This window comes from Musca vetustissima, unplaced genomic scaffold (assembly GCF_032173495.1).
Source record: "Musca vetustissima isolate MV318-11 ecotype Yass unplaced genomic scaffold, APGP_CSIRO_Mvet_v1 utg52692, whole genome shotgun sequence".
Classification (NCBI taxonomy): domain Eukaryota; kingdom Metazoa; phylum Arthropoda; class Insecta; order Diptera; family Muscidae; genus Musca; species Musca vetustissima.
The window spans coordinates 1-19,520 of record NW_026881380.1 but is presented as its reverse complement, the minus strand read 5'-3'; the positions used below and the strand labels follow the sequence as shown (position 1 = coordinate 19,520).

At 34.1% G+C, this 19,520-nt stretch overlaps 1 protein-coding gene across 1 annotated transcript; it reads left to right on the top strand.

Moving 5' to 3' along the window:
* Positions 1–2,159: 2,159 nt before the first annotated feature.
* On the top strand, positions 2,160–8,403 carry LOC133327336 (anoctamin-8-like; the record flags this gene model as incomplete). The annotated part of the gene is made up of 5 exons (XM_061535899.1): positions 2,160–2,407; positions 2,512–2,882; positions 2,959–3,251; positions 3,346–3,501; positions 8,319–8,403. Coding segments are annotated over exons 1-5 (1,114 nt in total), but the record flags the coding sequence as incomplete, so codon positions are not given.
* Between the last annotated feature and the right edge of the window lie 11,117 nt (positions 8,404–19,520).

Genomic DNA, 19,520 nt, shown 5'->3' with positions numbered 1-19,520 from the left:
CTTACGAAAAACTTAGCTGAATTTAGTTTTTCTATAGAAAATGTTATCTTAACTGTGATTATCCACAGAAAACGTCAGCTGAATTGATTTTTTTCTGTTGCTGAATTGCAGTTTTCAATATAAAAACAAAGCTGAATTGGATTTTCCGAAGCTGAATTAGTATTTTCAATAGAAAAACGTAGCTAAATTGGTTGATTTTTTGGAAAAACATCGCTAAACTGAGATTTTATGAAGAAAAACATGGCTGAATTTACATTTTTCAATTTAATAATGTAGTTGAATTGATTTTTTCTTCTGTAAAAATTTAGCTTAATAAAGTTATTGATAGAAAATGTTATCTTAACTGTGGTTTTCCACAGAAAACCTTAGCTGAATTGCAGTTTTCAATATAAAAACGTAGCTGAATTGGATTTTCTGAAGAAAAAATTAGGTAAATAGACTTTTTCTAATGAAAAAGTTAGCTGAATTGGGGGTTTCAATACAATATCGTAGCTGAATATTTTAAAAAGGCTTAGCTGAATTGATTTTTTCTACACAAAAACGTAGCTGTAGACAAACATAGCTGAACAGCTTTATGCTAATGCAAATGTTTGCTGAATTGATTTCTTAAATTGTCATTGAAAACACATTTTCTATAGAAAAACTCAGCTGAATTTGCTAAGTTCTATGGAAAAAAGCATCTGAATTAATTTTTCCCAAAGGAAATCTTAGCTGAATTGAGGATGTCTTTACAAAAAGTTCGAGGATTTGAGTTTTTCGATAGAAAAACATTGCTGAATTGAGTTTATCGTTGGAAAAAGTTAGCTGAATTAATTTTTTATTTGAAAAACTTAGCTTGAATTGAATTTACGTTAGAAAAACTTAGCTGAATTGAATTTTTGTTTAATTAAGCTAGCTGAATTGTAATGTTTTACAGAACAACATAGCTGAATTAATTTTTTCTACATAGAAACTTAGCTGAATTGAGTCTTTTATTTGAAATGCGTAGCTGAATTGAGTTTCTCGTTAAAACAAGTTAGCTGAATTGGGGTTTCTATAGAAAAACATAGCTGAAAATAAAAATTCCAGTCGAAAAACGTAGCTGAATTGACCTTTTCATTGGAAACACTTAGCTGAGTTTTTTTTTACCAGAAAAACTAAGTTGGATTGATTTGTTTACTTGAAAAACTTAGCTGAATTGAATTATTTTGCTAGAAAAGCGTAGCTGAATAGAGTTTTTAGCAGAATAACTGAGCTGAATTGATTTTTTACCAGAAAACGTAGCTGAATTGTTTTTTCATTAGGAAAACTTAGCTGAATTGATGTTTTCATAAGGAAAGCGTAGCTGAGTTGAATATTCCACTGGGGAAACTTAGCTGAATTAATGTTTTCCCAAAGAAAAGCTTGCTGAATTGTATTTTTTTCAATATAAAGTTTGCTGAATTGTGAAAAAGTTATGCTGAATAGCATTTTTTTCGATAAAAATTAGAAAAACTTAGCTGAATAGAGTTTTTACCAGAGAAACTAAGCTGTATTGATTTTTTTCCAGAAAACGTAGCTGAATTGCTTTTTTCTTTAAGAAATCTTAGCTGAATTGAATATTTCACTAGGAAAACTTGGCTGCATTGATTCTTTCATCAGGAAAACTTAGCTGAATTGACGTTTTCATAAGGAAAACTGATCTGAATTGCATATTTCGCTAGCTTTTCCATTGAAAAGCTAGCTGAATTGTGTTTTTTTCAGTTAAAACTTTGCTGAAATGTGAAAACATTTTGCTGAATAACATTTTTGTTCTATAAAAAATAGAGTTTTTACAAAAAAAAAAAAATTCAACATTATTCCATTTTTTCCAGAAATTGAATGAATTGATGTCTTCATAAGGAGAAGGTAGCTCAATTTAATATCACAAGGAAAACTTGGCTGAATTGATTTTTTCATTAGGAAAACTTGGCTGAATTGAATATTTCGCTAGGAAAACTTATCTAAATGGTGCTTTTCCATTGAAAAGCTAGAATTGTGTTTTTATCAATTACAACTTTGCTGAATTGTGAAAAACTTCTGCTGAATAACAATTTTAATTTTTTGTCGAAAAAAATTAGCTGAATTTGTATTTTTCTCATTTTTGGGTCACATTATCTTACCTGCTATATTTTTCTTTCCCCCTTTTCTTTTCAGCTTCTCGACAGCTGCGCCGCAAGGTACCCTATGCCGGCCATTTGATGACTCCTCGCCGTCTCTGGCTTAACAAAATACCCACCCAATGTGATGTGGTCATTGAATTTCCCGAAGATGCACCCGATGAGGCATTACGTTGGCTCTTGGCACGCATACGGTCACAGCCACCAGCCGGTTTGGGTTTGGTGGTACAGGTGAAGGCTCACGAAAGTTCAAGGCGAAATGCATTTTATATAAGTGCCCCGACAAATATGTAAATAAAAATTCAATGATTTTTCTGCTGCCTATTTTTAGGCGCTGGGGAGAAGGAAATCTATTAATTTTGTTTTTCTTGCGATTTTTTCTCTCTCTTCGCAGACTTTTTCGCGCAGCGGAAGAGGCTCGTTTACCAAAACGTTTACGTCCGGATTTGGGTGGTGCCTTACGAGAATTTACAACCCGCGAAAGTCATTGCTTTCAGCAGATTAAAAGTGATGACGGCAATACATCGCTGTTTACCTCACAGGAACGTCAATGGTTGGTGTTGCAGGTGCTGCAAGGGCTAAGGGCTGGCCAGTCGGATATTGAGGCGCTACAGGGTCGTGCAGCCGTTGAGGAGGGTCAAAGTATTGTGGCCGCCTGGCAAGAGACGGGGCTGATAATGCAAATTTTCCCGCTGCATGAGACGAAAAGTTTGGCCTCACTGCAAAAAAGTTGGGTCAAACAGGTGCTGGCGCCCCAGCCATTAGGTGAGGAGGAGGATAGAGAGGATTTTTTGAGGGGAAGGGGGAATTAAATTTTATTTTTTTGTTCTCGTCTTTGTAGATGACATTGCTGAATATTTTGGTGTCAAGGTGGCCTTATATTTTGCCTGGCTGGGCCACTACACCTGTGCTCTGGGTGTGCCGGCGGTATTCGGCACCATTCTCTATGCCTTTTTGTGGGGTAAAAATCAAATGGCCCAGGATATGGGCCATGTGCTATTTTCGCTTTTCAATGTGGCCTGGGCTTCATTGTATTTGGAGGCCTGGAAAAGATATTCCGTGGAGCTGGCATTTCGCTGGGGTACTCTATCCACACCACCGGAACTTTTGGAACCACCGAGACCGCTTTATAAGGTAAAGAATACGGCCCTAAATTTTTCAATCTAACCAATTTTTTTCTTCTCCTCTTTTTCTCTTTTAATTTTTTGTCTATCCCCTCCTCAAACAGGGTCCCCTTGTTGAGAACAATGTAACCGGCCGTTTGGAACCCAAAGAAGCACCCGCCTGGAAGCGTCGTGCCTTTCGTTATCTTGTCAGCTTTCCCATAATCGGCTTATGTTTGTTTTTGGTATTTGTTGTCATGTTCCTGATGTTGAGATTTCAGGTAAGTCTTCCGACCCTCCTTCGTCTCCACATAAAAAGGGTCACCTAAAAATGGTTTTAACAACAATATGAAAATGTGACAGGATGTAATGCTCGACACGTGTTGTAAAGCTAGCTACATCGTCATCATTATCATCCTTCTGTAGGTCTTGCTCCGTAAATGTTTCCAAATCCGATAAATGATAACAACAGTAAAGCAACAACAACAAGAAATTAGGAAGAAATGAAATTAATTCTCAAAGGCCAGTAGGGCGTATAAGTGGTGTCGATACGTATACGGTACAGGGACCATGCAATTATTTTCCTTTTAAAGGGGGAGATTTTAAGGTTTTTTTTAAAGATTTTTTCAAGGGTCCATATTCGGACAATAGGTGAGGATTTTTAAAAGGACTTTGTGAGACCAAAAGGCGTTGATTTTTAAGGATTTTTTAAAAAACTTAGTGATATCTATAGACGCTTAATTTTTAAGGATTTTTTAAGGTATCAGTAAGACCAATAGACAATTCATTTCCAAAACACGGCAGTGCGTATAAGTGGTGTCAGTAGTTATACGCCTCATAGACCGTGAAATTATTTCCCTTAAAAAAGGAAATTGTAATGGGATTTTTGAAAAATTTACGAGGGTCCATATTCAGACAATAGGTGTGAAGTTTTAAATATTTTTAAAGGACTTCATGAAACTAAAATGTTTGAATTAAAAAAAAACGGACTTTGTGAGACCAATATTTGAGAATTGTTTATAAATTTTTAAAGGACACATTAAGTCCAATAGAGGATTGTAATTAATTCTCAAAGGACAGCAGGGCGTATAAGTGATGTCAGTACGTATACGGCACAGGAACCATGAAATAATTTCCCTTCAAAGGGGTGGTTCTAAGGGAATTTTTAAAGATTTTTTGAGTTTCTACATTTGGACAGTAGGCCTGAATTTTTAAAGATTTTTTAAAGGACTTCGTAAGACAAAAGGAGAGTATTTTTATATAATTTTAAAAGGACATGCTGAGGCCAATATGGTTGGTTTTTTGTAGGAATGTTTAAAGGACTTAGTAAAGCCAATAGGCGTGGATTTTTAAGGATTTTAATGGATTTTTTAAGGATTTGTGAGACCAAAATACGAATGTTGATATTCATTTCCGAAGGATAGCAGGGCTTATAAATGTTGTCAGTACTTATACGTCACAGGGACCATGAAAAAAATTTCCCTTTAAAGGGGATTCTAAGGGTATTTTTAGAGATTTTTTGAGGATCTATATTCGTAACATAGACACAGATTTTGAGGGATGTTTAAAAAAGATTTCGTAAGACCAAAAGGTGTGGATTTTTAAATAACATTTTAGAGTACTTAGTGAGACCAATAGGCGTGGATATTTTAAAGGACTTCGTGACACTAAAATGAGTGGAATTTTAAAAGGACCCCATCAAGAAAATAAGAGGGTATTTTAAGGAATTAATGAGACCAATAGACTAGATTTGTTTCGATTTTTAAAGGACTCAGTGACACCAATAGACGAAGATTGAAATAAATTTCTGAAGGATATCAGGGCGTATACATGGTGTCAGTACTCATACGGTACATGTACAATTTTAATATTTTTCTTTTAAACGGGGTATTCTAAGGAGATTTTTAAGCCTGTTTAGGTGGTTCATATTCTGATAATAGGTGCCGATTTCTAAGGATATTGGATTTTTTTTAAGGATTTTTAAAGGACTCTATAAGACCAAGAGGCGTGGATTTTAAAAGGTCATAGTGAATCCAAAATGCTTGGATTTTATTTAAGGACTTAATGAGACCAATAAACTCGTTTTTTTTTGGATTTTTAAAAGACGCAGTTGAAATTAATTTCCGAAGGACAGCAGGGCTAATAATTGATGTCAGCACTCTTACGGCACATGTAAGATTAACATATTTTCCTTTAAACCTAGAATACTAAGGGGGTTTTTAAGATTTTTGTGAGGGTTCATATTCTGAGAATAGGTGTGTATTTCTAAGGATTTTTAAAGGAGACCAATTGGCGTGGATTTTTAAGGATATTGTGAGACCAAAAGGACTGGATGTTTGCATTGATTTTTAAAAGATCCTGTTGGACCAATAGAAGAAGATATAAATTATTTTCCGAAGGAGCGCAGGCCGCATAAGTGAGACCAATATAATGGATTTTTTTAAAGACTTTTTTTTAATAGCCGTGTATTTTTTAAAGGATTTTTATAAGGACCAATTATGATAATAGGCGTGGATTTTTTAAAGGATTTTTAAAGGATATTTACAAGGACAAAAGGCGTGAATTTTTTAAAGGATTTTTAAAGGATATTTACAAGGACAAAAGGCGTGAATTTTTTAAAGGATGGAAGTAATTTTTAAAGGTTGCCACTACTGTTGTTATCAATATCTCCTGTACTGTTTTAACTATTACTTCTTTGGTCTAAGTGGTGAGTGTTTGTAATATTGTGTGGCGTGACTATCTTCCTATATAAACTTATGGTGTCCTGACTCTGAAATCAAGTATGCTCGTCTTGATTCCAATCTAATTTCTCTCAGACTGAAGGGGACTTTGGTGGAATTTATTTAAAAAAAGTATTTTTAATTTTTTTGTAAAAAAATAATTTTGAAAATAAAAATTAAAAAATGGGAAATTTTAAGAAAATATTAAATTTTGTTTTGCATTAGATTTTGGACGAATTAAAAAAAGAGACCTACATCCAAAAAACACCTTTTGACACCATTGGCATTTACTCGAGTTGTTCATACATCACTTCACTTCGCCTTTGCCTTTCCCCTTCCACATGGCAAAACAATGACCCACAATTGAAAAAAAAATCAACACTACCTGCCCCCACTTCCAAAACAAACAAATAAAAAACTGAGATTTGCAGGCACCGCGTGCAAAAGGTGTTGCATGAAGTGTTTCTTTGTTTGACACAACGAAAATAAACGAGAAAAAATTACTTAACACACAAAAAACTATGAAGTGGACCGTATTTTTTTTATGAAACAAACACTACAACTAAAATAAAAAACAATGAGAGTGGCTCTGGCAAATAAAACCATACTCACAAAACAATAGCGAACAAATTCGGTTCATAGACGCAAAAAAATCTTCATTGCATTAAAATGGTGAAAGGACTTGACATTAAATTGGAAAGAGAAGTTCGAAGTTCGGAAAAAGTGCTAAACAATAAATGTGGGTTGAATTATTTTAATGATTTTTAAATGGACTCCACAATAGGTGGGGGATATTTAAAAAATTATTAATAGGCGTGGATTTTTATAAGAAACAGTAAAGGATACTAGGCGTGGATTTTTATAAGGACCAGTAAAGGATACTAGGCGTGGATTTTTATAAGGACCAGTAAAGGATACTAGGCGTGGATTTTTATAAGAAACAGTAAAGGATACTAGGCGTGGATTTTAATAAGGACCAGTAAAGGACAATAGGCGTGGATTTTAATAAGGACCAGTAAAGGACAATAGGCGTGGATTTTAATAAGGACCAGTAAAGGACAATAGGCGTGGATTTTAATTAGGACCAGTAAAGGACAATAGGCGTGGATTTTAATAAGGACCAGTAAAGGACAATAGGTTTTTTGGTGAACCCATAAAGGACAATAGGAATGGATTTTTTAAAGATTTTTAGCAGGCCCCTTAAAGGACAATAGGCGTGGAGTTTTTAAAGATTTTTAGCAGGCCCCTTAAAGGACAATAGACGTGGATTTTTAAATGGCCTCTTAACGGACTAGTGGCGTCGATTTTTTAAATATTTTAAAATGACAGCTTAAAGGACAATAGGCGTGGTTTTTTTTAAAGATTTTTAGCTGGCCCCTTAAAGGACAATAGGCGTGGATTTTTAAAGACAATAGGTGTGGATTTTTTAAAGATTTGTTGGTGACCCCTTAAAGGACAATAGGCGTGGATTTTTAAAGACAATAGGTGTGGATTTTTTAAAGATTTGTTGGTGACCCCTTAAAGGACAATAGGCGTGGATTTTTTAAATATTTGTTGGTGACCCCTTAAAGGACAATAGGCGTGGATTTTTTAAAGATTTTTAGCTGGCCCCTTCAAGGGATTTTTAAAAAATTTTTAGATGGCCCCTTAAACAATTTTTATTGGCCTTTTAAAATCTCCACAATATTTCTCCTCTTTGCCAGACCTTTTGCTACCGATTCTTGAAGCTATTAAACATAATTACTTAATGTCCACAAAACTTTCGATGTTGAAAACTGTGTAACTTTTTTTCTTTAATTAAATATTCTCTATACAAATTAAAGGCATTATATCACCCGCGTCACCACCATCAACACCTCACCTCACCTCACCTCACCACTACCATAACCTCACTTCATTGTGCATCATGAAACCATTTTTTCATCGTCCTGTTTTCCTTATTTTTTCCTACTTCCTCTTCTTCCATTTTTTCTGCATATTTTTGCACTTTGTCAAATCATTTGCATTTGTTTTACTTCTGAAGTGTTTTTTCCTAGTTGTTGTTGTTTTTCCCTCATTTTTTCAACTTAGTTTTCCTACACTTCATGTTGACACCATTGTTGTTGTTATGTTTTTTGTATTACTATTTTTTTATTATTATTGTATACAATTTAAATATTTTCTTTATGTGTGAGTGTTTTATTTCCCTGGCATTTTTTTTTCTATTTGGGTCTTTAAATATTTTTGCAATTTTTTATTATTAAATTTTTATTAAAATTTTTCTGAAAATTTTAAATTTTTTTATATGTTTTTTTAAATTTATAAATTTCTTAATATTTAATTTAACACACACACTTATTCATATATAATCGTCATCCATTTATTTATATTTTTTACAGGATTGGCTGGATAATAATAATATACCCGATAGCGGAATTGCTCAATGCATGTATAATTTGCACAAGGTTATTATTATTCATATATGTAATTATTTTTTTTTATATTTAATTTTTACACATTCATATATCGATTATTTATATTTACCATATTTAAAAAAACAATAATTTATTATTATGGTTTATCATGGAATTATGTTTGGCGCCATTATTTGACATTTATCATCAGTTTCAGCATTAAGGACATTGTCACCAAACCAAACAAGGATAACGGAAAAAATTTAATTTTAAAGTTTTTCTTAAAGATTTTTAAATGACCCCAAAGAGGCCAATAGGCGTGGATTTTTTAAAGATTTTTAAATGATTTGTTAAAGATTTTAAACGACCTCGAAAATACCACTAGTCGTGGATTTTTTTAAAGATTTTGTTGGCCGTAGAGGCCAATAGGCGTGGATTTTTTAAAGATTTTTAAATGACCCCTTAAAGGCCAATAGGCGTGGATTTTTTAAAGATTTTTAAATGACTCCTTAAAGGCCAATAGGCGTGGATTTTTTAAAGATTTTTAAATGACCCCTTAAAGGCCAATAGGCGTGGATTTTTTTAAGATTTTTAAATGACCTCTTAAAAGCCAATAGGCGTGGATTTTTTTAAAGATTTTTTAATGACGCCTTAAAGGCCAATAAGCGTGAATTTTTTAAAGATTTTTAAATGACCCCTTAAGGGTCAATAGCGTGGATTAAAAAAATAATGTCCCCGAAGACGTGAATTTTTTTAAGGCTATATGTTTAACATTTTTAAGAATTTTTAAAAGGCTCAGCAGAGAAGTTCTTAAATTCCAAATTTAATTACATTGTCATTTTTCAATAGCTACACAACAACAACAACGCCCGAACTTCCACACTAAATAAGGCCAATGCATAACTTTAACGACGTTCAGTACGCCCAAGAGGCGTTACTGAACAATAGCAATAAATAGCAAAATATTGCAATAACAACAAACGAAGCACACACATACACACGCCCATATATACAAGTATAGACATATAAAGTATAGGCGTATAAATCTTTGCAAAATGTAATTAGTTTACGTGTACACAGGGAATGGAGCGGCAAGGGTAAGGTAGCTGAGGGCAAAAACAATAAATCGCATAAAAGATGGGTGAAAAGCCTAAAAAGCCATAAGTAAAATATGTTAATTAAGCGAGAGAGAGAAAAGGAAATTCGGAAAATGAAATTTAAATGGAGGGAAGGTAATAATGTTAAAAGGAAAAGAATTTAAAAAAAATTATCGCCTTTAGCATTTAAAGGGACTACATAAAAATCTCTAAAAATCCACGGATATTATCCTGTGAAGGACCACTGAAAAATAAAAAAATAAGACTCATATCTTTTAAGGGGACCCCCCGATTCTCGGGGTCAAATTTTTTATACCCTCCACCATAGTATGGAGGGTATATTAGTTTTGTTTTTCCGTTTGTAACTCATCGAAATAATCATTTCCGACCCTATAAAGTATATATATTCTTGATCAGCGTAAAATTCTAAGACGATCTAAGCATGTCCGTCTGTCCGTCTGTCTGTCCGTCTGTTGTAATCACTCTAGCGTCTAAACGAGTTGAGATAGATCGCCAAAATTTTGCACAGAGTCGTCTTTTGTCTGCAGGCAGGTCAAGTTCGAAGATGGGATATATCGGCCCACGTTTAGGCATAGCTCCCATATAAGGGTACCCCAAAATTTTCGGTATTTTGGTGTTCTTGAGCGCGTTTTTCAACCGAATTCGCTGAAATTTGCTACAATAGGTTCTTATTGGGTCCTAAATGTCTCCACAAAAAATTATAAATATAGGTCCATATTTTGGGATAGCCCCCATATAAGGGTACCCCTAATTTTGCGGTATTTTGGGGGGTTTGATCGCATTTTTCAACCGAATTCGCTGAAATTCGGTACTTTGAGTTCTTATTGGGTAGCAAATCTCTACACTGAAAATTATAAATATAGGTCCATTTTTTTGGGTAGACCCCATATAAGGGTACCCCCCAATTTTCGGTATTTTAGGGTTCTTGAGCGCGATTTTCAACCGAATTCCATGAAATTTAGTACATTTGGTTCTTATTGGGTACCAAATATCCCCACTAAAAATTATAAATATAGGTCCACTTTTTCTGGTAGCCCCCATATAAGGGTACCTCCCAATTTCCAGTTGTTGAGGGGTTTTGACCGGATTTTTTCACCGAATTGGCTGTAACTTAGTAATTTGAGTTCTTATTGGGTAGCAAATCTCTCCACAAAAAAATTATAAATATAGGTCAATTTTTTCGGGTAGCCCCCATATAAGGGTACCCCCTAATTTTCGGTATTTTAGGGTTCTTGAGCGCGGTTTTCAACCGAATTCCCTGAAATTTGGTTTTTTGTAGTCGTATATGGTAACAAATCTCCCCACCCAAAATTATTAATATTCACCCCTTTTTAGGGGTAGTCCCCATATAACCCCCTTTTTTATATTAAAATAGTTATTTGATTTGTTGCGCGTTTTGGGTTTGGTTCTAAGACCCTTTTGTAATCATTTCAACTGCGGAGGATAGAGAGATAAAAAATTAGAACGTAAGGTTCGGTAGTGAACTATAGCCGCATTTAGACCTAGCCCCTGATTGGAGGTTCCAGAAGGAGTGGACCGATATTCCCCATCTTCGAATTTCAACTAAGCTTGGAAGAAATAATAAGATGGGCAAACTTCGGATGAAATCTAAATTTTCTGAAACGGATTTGGTCCAAATTTCGATGAGGCACATTTGCATCGTGTTAAAGTATATACACCCACCCTTTAAAAATTTCGAAAATTTTTATTATGGTTTACATAATCCGTTTTTAGAAATGTCGGTATAGGTCCACTTTTTGGTATGTTTCCTATATTTTCATTTATAGTACCTGTCAATATAACTATGGTGGAGGGTATCCAAAGTTCGTCCCGGCCGAACTTACCGCTTATTCACTTGTTTTTGATTTAATTCGAATCTACACTAATTTAAGAATGTCTCTACACAATTTCAAGTGAAAATCTCAAGAACTTTTGAAGATATAGGCGATTTATTGTGTCAGCATCAAGTGACGGCTAAAGGGCTTCTCAACCTTTAAGCGCGTTTTTCTCAATCCCAATCGATTCCAAATTTTTACACGTTTCTCTGTGAGTGTATAGCTATCGTATGAACTAGGATAAAGCCAATCGGTGAAGATCTTCCTTATTTGTTAACTTGATTTTTGGTCAAAAATCGGCGATTTTTCAAAAATATTTTTTCAAAGGTACGCCATTTTGTTAATTTTAGAGCGAAGTCAATAATCCTAGTTGATACGAGAGCCAGACATTACTCTTTCTAACACCGTAGGAATTTTCGAATTCCGATGTTCCAGTGAGGAGCTATCATGCCCGCCATCAAAAGTAAGGACTTCTCTTTAATTACAAAAAACAACAACAATACAATTACACTATTTTTTTGTAAATTATTTTTCTTCTCTTAAATATATATGTGCAAAGTTACAAACTTTAACAAGCATTGTTATTGATTTACCAGCTCATTGAAAATCTTGAAAAATTAAAATCGAGAATGGGTGGTGTTCCCTTAAGTGAAAAATCCTTAAAAAAATTAAAACTAAAGTCCATTAGGGAAATGACTAAACACCCCCGCCTATTTGCCTTTTGAGGATCATTTCAAAATCTGTAAGAAATCAACACTTCTTATTGCCTTCAAGATCACCAACAGTCTTTAAAAATCCACGCCCTTTCTTCTGTAAAGGCTCACCAAAAAACTTTATGAAATCTACACCCATTGTCCTGTAAGGGGTCACCAAAAAATCTTTGAAATATCCCACCCATTGTCCTATAAAGGGTCACCAATAAGTTTTTGAAATATCCCGCTCATTGTCCTGTATTAAAAAATCTACGGCTATTCAGGACAATTTTAACACATTTGAAAAATTCAGTTCTAATCGCTCTTCAGGATCATTTAAAAATCCACGCCTATTGTTGCTTTAGAGGTGACCAAAAATTCTTTACAAAATCCACGCCTTAAAGTAGCTTAGAGGACACAAAAAATCTCTAAAAAATTTCTTCCTTTTGTTGTCCTAGAGGTCAACAAAAATCGTAAGAAATCCACGTCTATTATCCTTTGAGGGGTCAAATATTTAAAAAATCCATACCTATCATAATTTGAGTGGACACCGAAAATTCTTTAAAACCCCACACCTGTTTTCATATGGGGGGCCACAAAAAAATCTTAAAAAACACCCTTATTGCCCATACTGGGTTCATTTAAACATCTTTAAAAAATGACCGCCCATTTATCCTCTCGGGGTCCTTTAAAATCTTTAAAAATACACGCCTTTTGTTTCCTTAGAGGTCATCAAAAAATGTTTAAAAATCCATGTTTATTGTTACCTTACTGTTGCTTACTTGTCTCTACAGGGTTAATTAAAAATCTGAAAAAATCTAAATTTTTACCTTGCCTTAGAGATTGTTACCAAGGGGTTACCAACATTTTTTTTTAAATACTCTCCCATTATCCACCAATAATTCCTTAAAAAACCTATTTGTCTCCTCAAAAAAAATCTTCAAAAATGCCCGCCCATTGTTCTGTACGGGCCACCAAAAAATCTGTAAAAAATCAACTCCTATTTGCGTCCTTGTGCTCAACCAAAAGTCATAAAAAATCCACGCCTATTGTAGCCTTAGAGGTTGCCAAAAAAAATTTAAAAAAAATTCACCCCTATTGCCGCCATAGAGGTCACCGAAAAAATCTTTAAAAAATCCACCTTATGTTAAACCAGAGGCCACCATTTTTTTTAATTCCCCACCTATAGTTGCTAGTTGGTATAGTTGGTCACAAAACATAATAAATAATTCACTCCTAATATCGTTTAAGGTGGCACCAAAAAATCGTTAAAAACCTTACCTATTTTTGCATAGGGGTTAATTAAAAAATTGTTAAAAATCCATGCCAATTGTTGCTTTAGAGATCACCAAAAATCTCAAAAAGATCCACACATAAAAATTGCTTTAGAAACCTCTAAAAATCACACCTATTGTTGTCTTAGAGGATACCAAAAATCGTTTAAAAAATCCACGTCATTGTTACCTTAAACATCACTGAGATACCAAGTCTCATTGGACATTGGAGAAAAATATGATTTTATACCAAGAGCTGCAGGTATTCTTCTTCCTATTGAAGACCTGGAGGTATTCTTCTTCCTATAGGAAGTCAGCATGTAATTTTCTTCCTGTAGGAAAGCTGGAGGTATTCTTCTTCCTATAGGAGAACTGGAGGTATTCTTAGTCCTATAGCACAGCTGCAGGTATTCTTCTTCCAGTGGAAGAACTGCATGCAATTTGCTTCCTATAGGAATGCTGATGGTATTTTTCTTCCCAAGGGAGAGCTAGAGGTTTTCTTCTTCCTAGAGGAGAACTGTAGGTATTCTTCTTCCTGTGGAAGCGCTGCAGGTATTCTTCGTCCAAAAGAAAGACCTGCAGGTATTCTTCTTCATTTGTAAGAGCTGGAGTTATTCTTCTTCCTGTGAAAGAGCTGCAGGTATTCTTCTTCCTATGGAAGAGCTGCTAGTATTCTTCTTCCTATAGGAGACCTGAAGGTATTCTTCATCCTATAGGTGACCTGCATGTAATTTTCTTCCTATAGGAAAGCTGGAGGTATTCTTCTTCCTATAGAAGAGATGGAGGTATTCTTAGTCCTATAACAGAGCTGCAGGTATTCGTCTTCCTGTGGAAGAGCTACATGCACTTTGCTTCCTATAGGAATGCTGGAAGTATTTTCTTCCTATGGGAGAGCTGGAGGTCTTTTTCTTGCTAGAGGAGAACTGTAAATATTCTTCTTCCTGTGGGAGTGCTTGAAAAAATAAAAAAAATCCACATCTCCTGTAGTCCTTGAAAAAACGTTTTATTGATCCACGGAATCGAGATAGACCCATGGTTCCTTTTGAGAATATCCATATAATCACTTTCTGAGTCGATTTATTCATGTCCGTCTGTCCGTCCATGTATTTTTCTTAACAAAGTACAGGTCGCATTTATGATCCGATTTGGATGAAATTTGGCACTCTTCACTTTTTTGACCCAAGGACAAACCCTATTGAATTTGGTTCAGATTTAGATATAGCTCCCATATATATTTTCGTCCGATTTAAGGTAAATAGTGCACCAAAGTCCTTATATATCCTTCGATTTGCACGAAATTTGGCATAGCGTATTGAATAAGGTCCAGAACGATGTGTGTTAAATTTCGTGAAATTCGGTTCATATTTAGATATAACTCCCATACATATTATCGACCGATTTAAGGTAAATAGTGCACCAAAGACCCTATATATCCATCGATTTGCACGAAACTGAAATGAGTATAGAATGATGAGTGGTGATTTTCGGAAGTTAGGTATAGCTCCTATATATATTGTCGTCCAATTTCATGCATATGGTGTACCAAAGTCCCTATATATCTCTCAATTTGCACGAAATTTGGCCCAGCACACTTAATTGAATCTAGCTCCCATATATATTTTCATGAAAATGGTGTAGCAAAGTACCTATATATATTTCGATTTGCACAAAATTTGGCATAGCGTACTGAATTAAGACTAGAACAATGTGTGTTAAGTTTCGTGAAAATCGGTTCGGATTTAAATATAACTAGCATTTATATTATGTAGATGGTGCACCAAAGCCCTTATAAATCGTTCGATTTGCACGAAATTTGGCACAGCGCACTTAATTGAATCTAGCTCCCATATATATTTTCACCCGATTTAATGTAAATGGTGCACGAAAGCCCCTCTAAATTTTCCGATTAGCACGAAATTTTACAAAACGTTCTGAATTTAGTCTAGAATGATGTGTATTAAGTAATAGACAAATGTACTCTGTACCTCTTACCCTTTTGTATGTACCCATAGTCGGCCCGTCCGACTTTTGAACTTTCCTTACTGGTTTATATAGGTTTTATGGTCCTGACCATTAAATTTGTATTTAAATCCAGGCCTCAACTGTTCCTCGAAAAAATATTTTTTTTAAATCCAGGCTTCAAATGCTACTGAAAAAAAATTTTAAATTAACGTCTCATATAGTCCTCCAAAAATATTTTTTAAAACTCCAGGCCTGAAATGGAAAAATATTTTTTAAAAATCCACACCTCATATAGTCCTTGAAAAACGTTGTCTTAAAGGTGACCAAAAATCTTTAAGAAATCCTCGCCTGTTTGCTCCGTCGGGGTCACCTGCAAATCTTTAAACATTTCAAAACTTAAACAGCTTCGACTTGCTTAAATTATTTCTTTTGTTTAAAAGAAAAAAATAATTAAATTTTCTCAAATTCATCTGAACGTGTTCTGGTCACATTTGTTAAATATTTCTCTTATTGTATTTATTTGTATACATATATACAGTGTGTGTTTACAATAAATTCAATTTGTTTCTGCTGTTGCCAATCTGCTGCGAATTTATTTCCATTGGCCGCCACCTAGCTTGAGCCAATATTTACATTTTTGGCATTTATTTTAATAACTTTTGATTGTGGGATTTTTTTCAGGTTTTGGTTTGTTGTCGAATACAATATTAATAAACGGAAATGTATATATTTATTTAATAAAAATTATATTTTTTTATAAATACAATCAAACATGATGACAGTCAACAGCAAAAATTATAAGAAAAATCTTTGAAGGTCTTCTTGTAGAAGGGCCGGAAGTCTTCTTATAAGTGGGCTATAGGTCTTCTTATAGAAATGCTGGATTATGGTATTATTATAGAAGAGCTATAGGTATTCTTATAGAAGGACTGGAAGTCTTCTTCAAGATTCACTTGATGTCTTCTTATAAATGTGTTGGAGTCTTCTTTAGATGGTGGACTTCTTTTAGATTGCCTGGAGTCTTCCTTTTGATGGTCTGGAGGTCTTCTTATAAAATTCTAAATGTTTTCTTTTAGATGGGCTGGAGGTCTTCGTATAGGAGGGCTGGAGGTCTTCTCTTAGAAGGACTGAAGGTCTTCTTTTAGAAGGACTGGAGGTCTTCTAAAAAATGTAAAAATTAAATTAATTTAATCGCTATCAAAATATGTCCTTTAACATTTCAATAAAATAATTTTTGACGCCCAAAAGTATGCTTTAATTTTCACATATTACCCTTCTGGTAGTGTTTGGTTGGTGACAGCCATTATTAAAGTCACAACCAATTGCGAATTAAATAAACAATAATATTCAGTTTGTTGTTAACACCAACGTAAATTTTGATAACAAAAACAACAACAAAAGCACCACCAACAACAACAACACTTCCGTCCTCGTTGTAAAATTTCAGTTGAAACTGTCAACTGCAGTTCGACACAGCTTAAGTGTTATCAAATTTAACAATTACGACCCTCTCCCCCAAAATAACCGACATGTCATTCATAGTTTCGTGAAATAAAAATAAAAACCAAAAAAGCAACAAAAATACACCAACAACAAAAAAAAACTTTATTTGTTGTGGGAATTTTTAATTTAGCGGACGTATGAAAAATTGACAGCCACCAAATGGGTGGCTGGTGGGCAGAGAAGGGAGAAAAGATGTTGGAAAAAAAGGTTTTTTAGAGCTCAACAAAAATCCACGCCTATTGTCCTTTAAGGGGTCATTTAAAAATCTTTAAAAAATCCACGCCTATTGTCCTTTAAAGGGGTCATTTAGAACTCTTTAAAAAATCCATGCCTTGTCCTTTAAGGGGCCAGCTAAAAATCTTTAAAAAATCCATGCCTTGTCCTTTAAGGGGCCAGCTAAAAATCTTTAAAAAATCCACGCCTATTGTCCTTTAAGGGGCCAGCTAAAAATCTTTAAAAAATCCACGCCTATTGTCCTTTAAGGGGCCAGCTAAAAATCTTAAAAAAATTCACGCCTATTGTCCTTTAAGGGGCCAGCTAAAAATCTTTAAAAAACCCACGCCTATTGTCCTTTAAGGGGCCAGCTAAAAATCTTTAAAAAATCCACGCCTATTGTCCTTTAAGGGGCCAGCTAAAAATCTTTAAAAAATCCACGCCTATTGTCCTTTAAGGGGCCAGCTAAAAATCTTTAAAAAATCCACGCCTATTGTCCTTTAAGGGGCCAAAAAAATCCACGCCTATTGTCCTTTAAGGGGCCAGCTAAAAATCTTTAAAAAATCCACGCCTATTGTCCTTTAAGGGGCCAGCTAAAAATCTTTAAAAAATCCACGCCTATTGTCCTTTAAGGGGCCAGCTAAAAATCTTTAAAAAATCCACGCCTATTGTCCTTTAAGGGGCCAGCTAAAAATCTTTAAAAAATCCACGCCTATTGTCCTTTAAGGGGCCAGCTAAAAATCTTTAAAAAATCCACGCCTATTGTCCTTTAAGGGGCCAGCTAAAAATCTTTAAAAAATCCACGCCTATTGTCCTTTAAGGGGTCATTTAAAAATCTTTAAAAAATCCACGCCTATTGTCCTTTAAGGGGTCATTTAAAAATCTTTAAAAAATCCACGCCTATTGTCCTTTAAGGGGTCATTTAAAAATCTTTAAAAAATCCACGCCTATTGTCCTTTAAGGGGTCATTTAAAAATCTTTAAAAAATCCACGCCTATTGTCCTTTAAGGGGTCATTTAAAAATCTTTAAAAAATCCACGCCTATTGTCCTTTAAGGGGTCATTTAAAAATCTTTAAAAAATCCACGCCTATTGTCCATTTCGGTAGCTCGAAAAAATCTTTAAAAAATCCACGCCTATTGTCCTTTAAGGGGTCATTTAAAAATCTTTAAAAAATCCACGCCTATTGTCCTTTAAGGGGTCATTTAAAAATCTTTAAAAAATCCACGCCTATTGTCCTTTAAGGGGTCATTTAAAAATCTTTAAAAAATCCACGCCTATTGTCCTTTAAGGGGTCATTTAAAAATCTTTAAAAAATCCACGCCTATTGTCCTTTAAGGGGTCATTTAAAAATCTTTAAAAAATCCACGCCTATTGTCCTTTAAGGGGTCATTTAAAAATCTTTAAAAAATCCACGCCTATTGTCCTTTAAGGGGTCATTTAAAAATCTTTAAAAAATCCACGCCTATTGTCCTTTAAGGGGTCATTTAAAAATCTTTAAAAAATCCACGCCTATTGTCCTTTAAGGGGTCATTTAAAAATCTTTAAAAAATCCACGCCTATTGTCCTTTAAGGGGTCATTTAAAAATCTTTAAAAAATCCACGCCTATTGTCCTTTAAGGGGTCATTTAAAAATCTTTAAAAAATCCACGCCTATTGTCCTTTAAGGGGTCATTTAAAAATCTTTAAAAAATCCACGCCTATTGTCCTTTAAGGTGATTTTGAGATTAAAGAAAATTATGATAATTAAAACAACAACAACGACTATTAGCATTACAATTTCTAAATGAGCATAACAAAAACTGAGAAAAATAGCAGAGGATTTCTTAAAGACGCTCAGACAAGGCGGGGATTTTTTAAACAATATTTTTATGGTCGTCAGACAAGGCGTGGATTTTTTAAAAATATTTTTCCAGGGACTATCCTTAGGCGTGAATTTTTAATTAAAAATATTTGTTCAGGGACTATCCTTAGGCGTGGATTTTTTAAAAATATTTTTTCAGGGACTATCCTTAGGCGAGGATTTTTTAAAAATATTTTTTCAGGGTCCTTGAAAGGCGTGGATTTTTTAGAGAATTTCTTTTCAAGGTCCTTAAAAGGCGTGGATTTTTTAAAAATATTTTTTCAGGGTCCTTAAAAGGCGTGGATTTTTTAAGAATATTTTTTCAGGGACTTTTAAAAAATCCTTAGGCGTGGATTTTTTAAAAATATTTTTTCTTAGGCGTGGTTTTTTTAAAAATATTTTTTCTTAGGCGTGGTTTTTTTAAAAATATTTTTTCAGGGATTTTTTAAAAATATTTTTTCAGGGACTATCTTTAGGCGTGGATTTTTTAAAAATATTTTTTCAGGGACTATCCTTAGGCGTGGATTTTTTAAAAATATTTTTTCAGGGACTATCCTTAGGCGTGGATTTTTTAAAAATATTTTTTCAGGGACTATCCTTAGGCTATCCTTAGGCGTGGATTTTTTAAAAATATTTTTTCAGGGACTATCCTTAGGCGTGGATTTTTTAAAAATATTTTTTCTTAGGCGTGGTTTTTTTAAAAATATTTTTTCTTAGGCGTGGTTTTTTTAAAAATATTTTTCAGGGA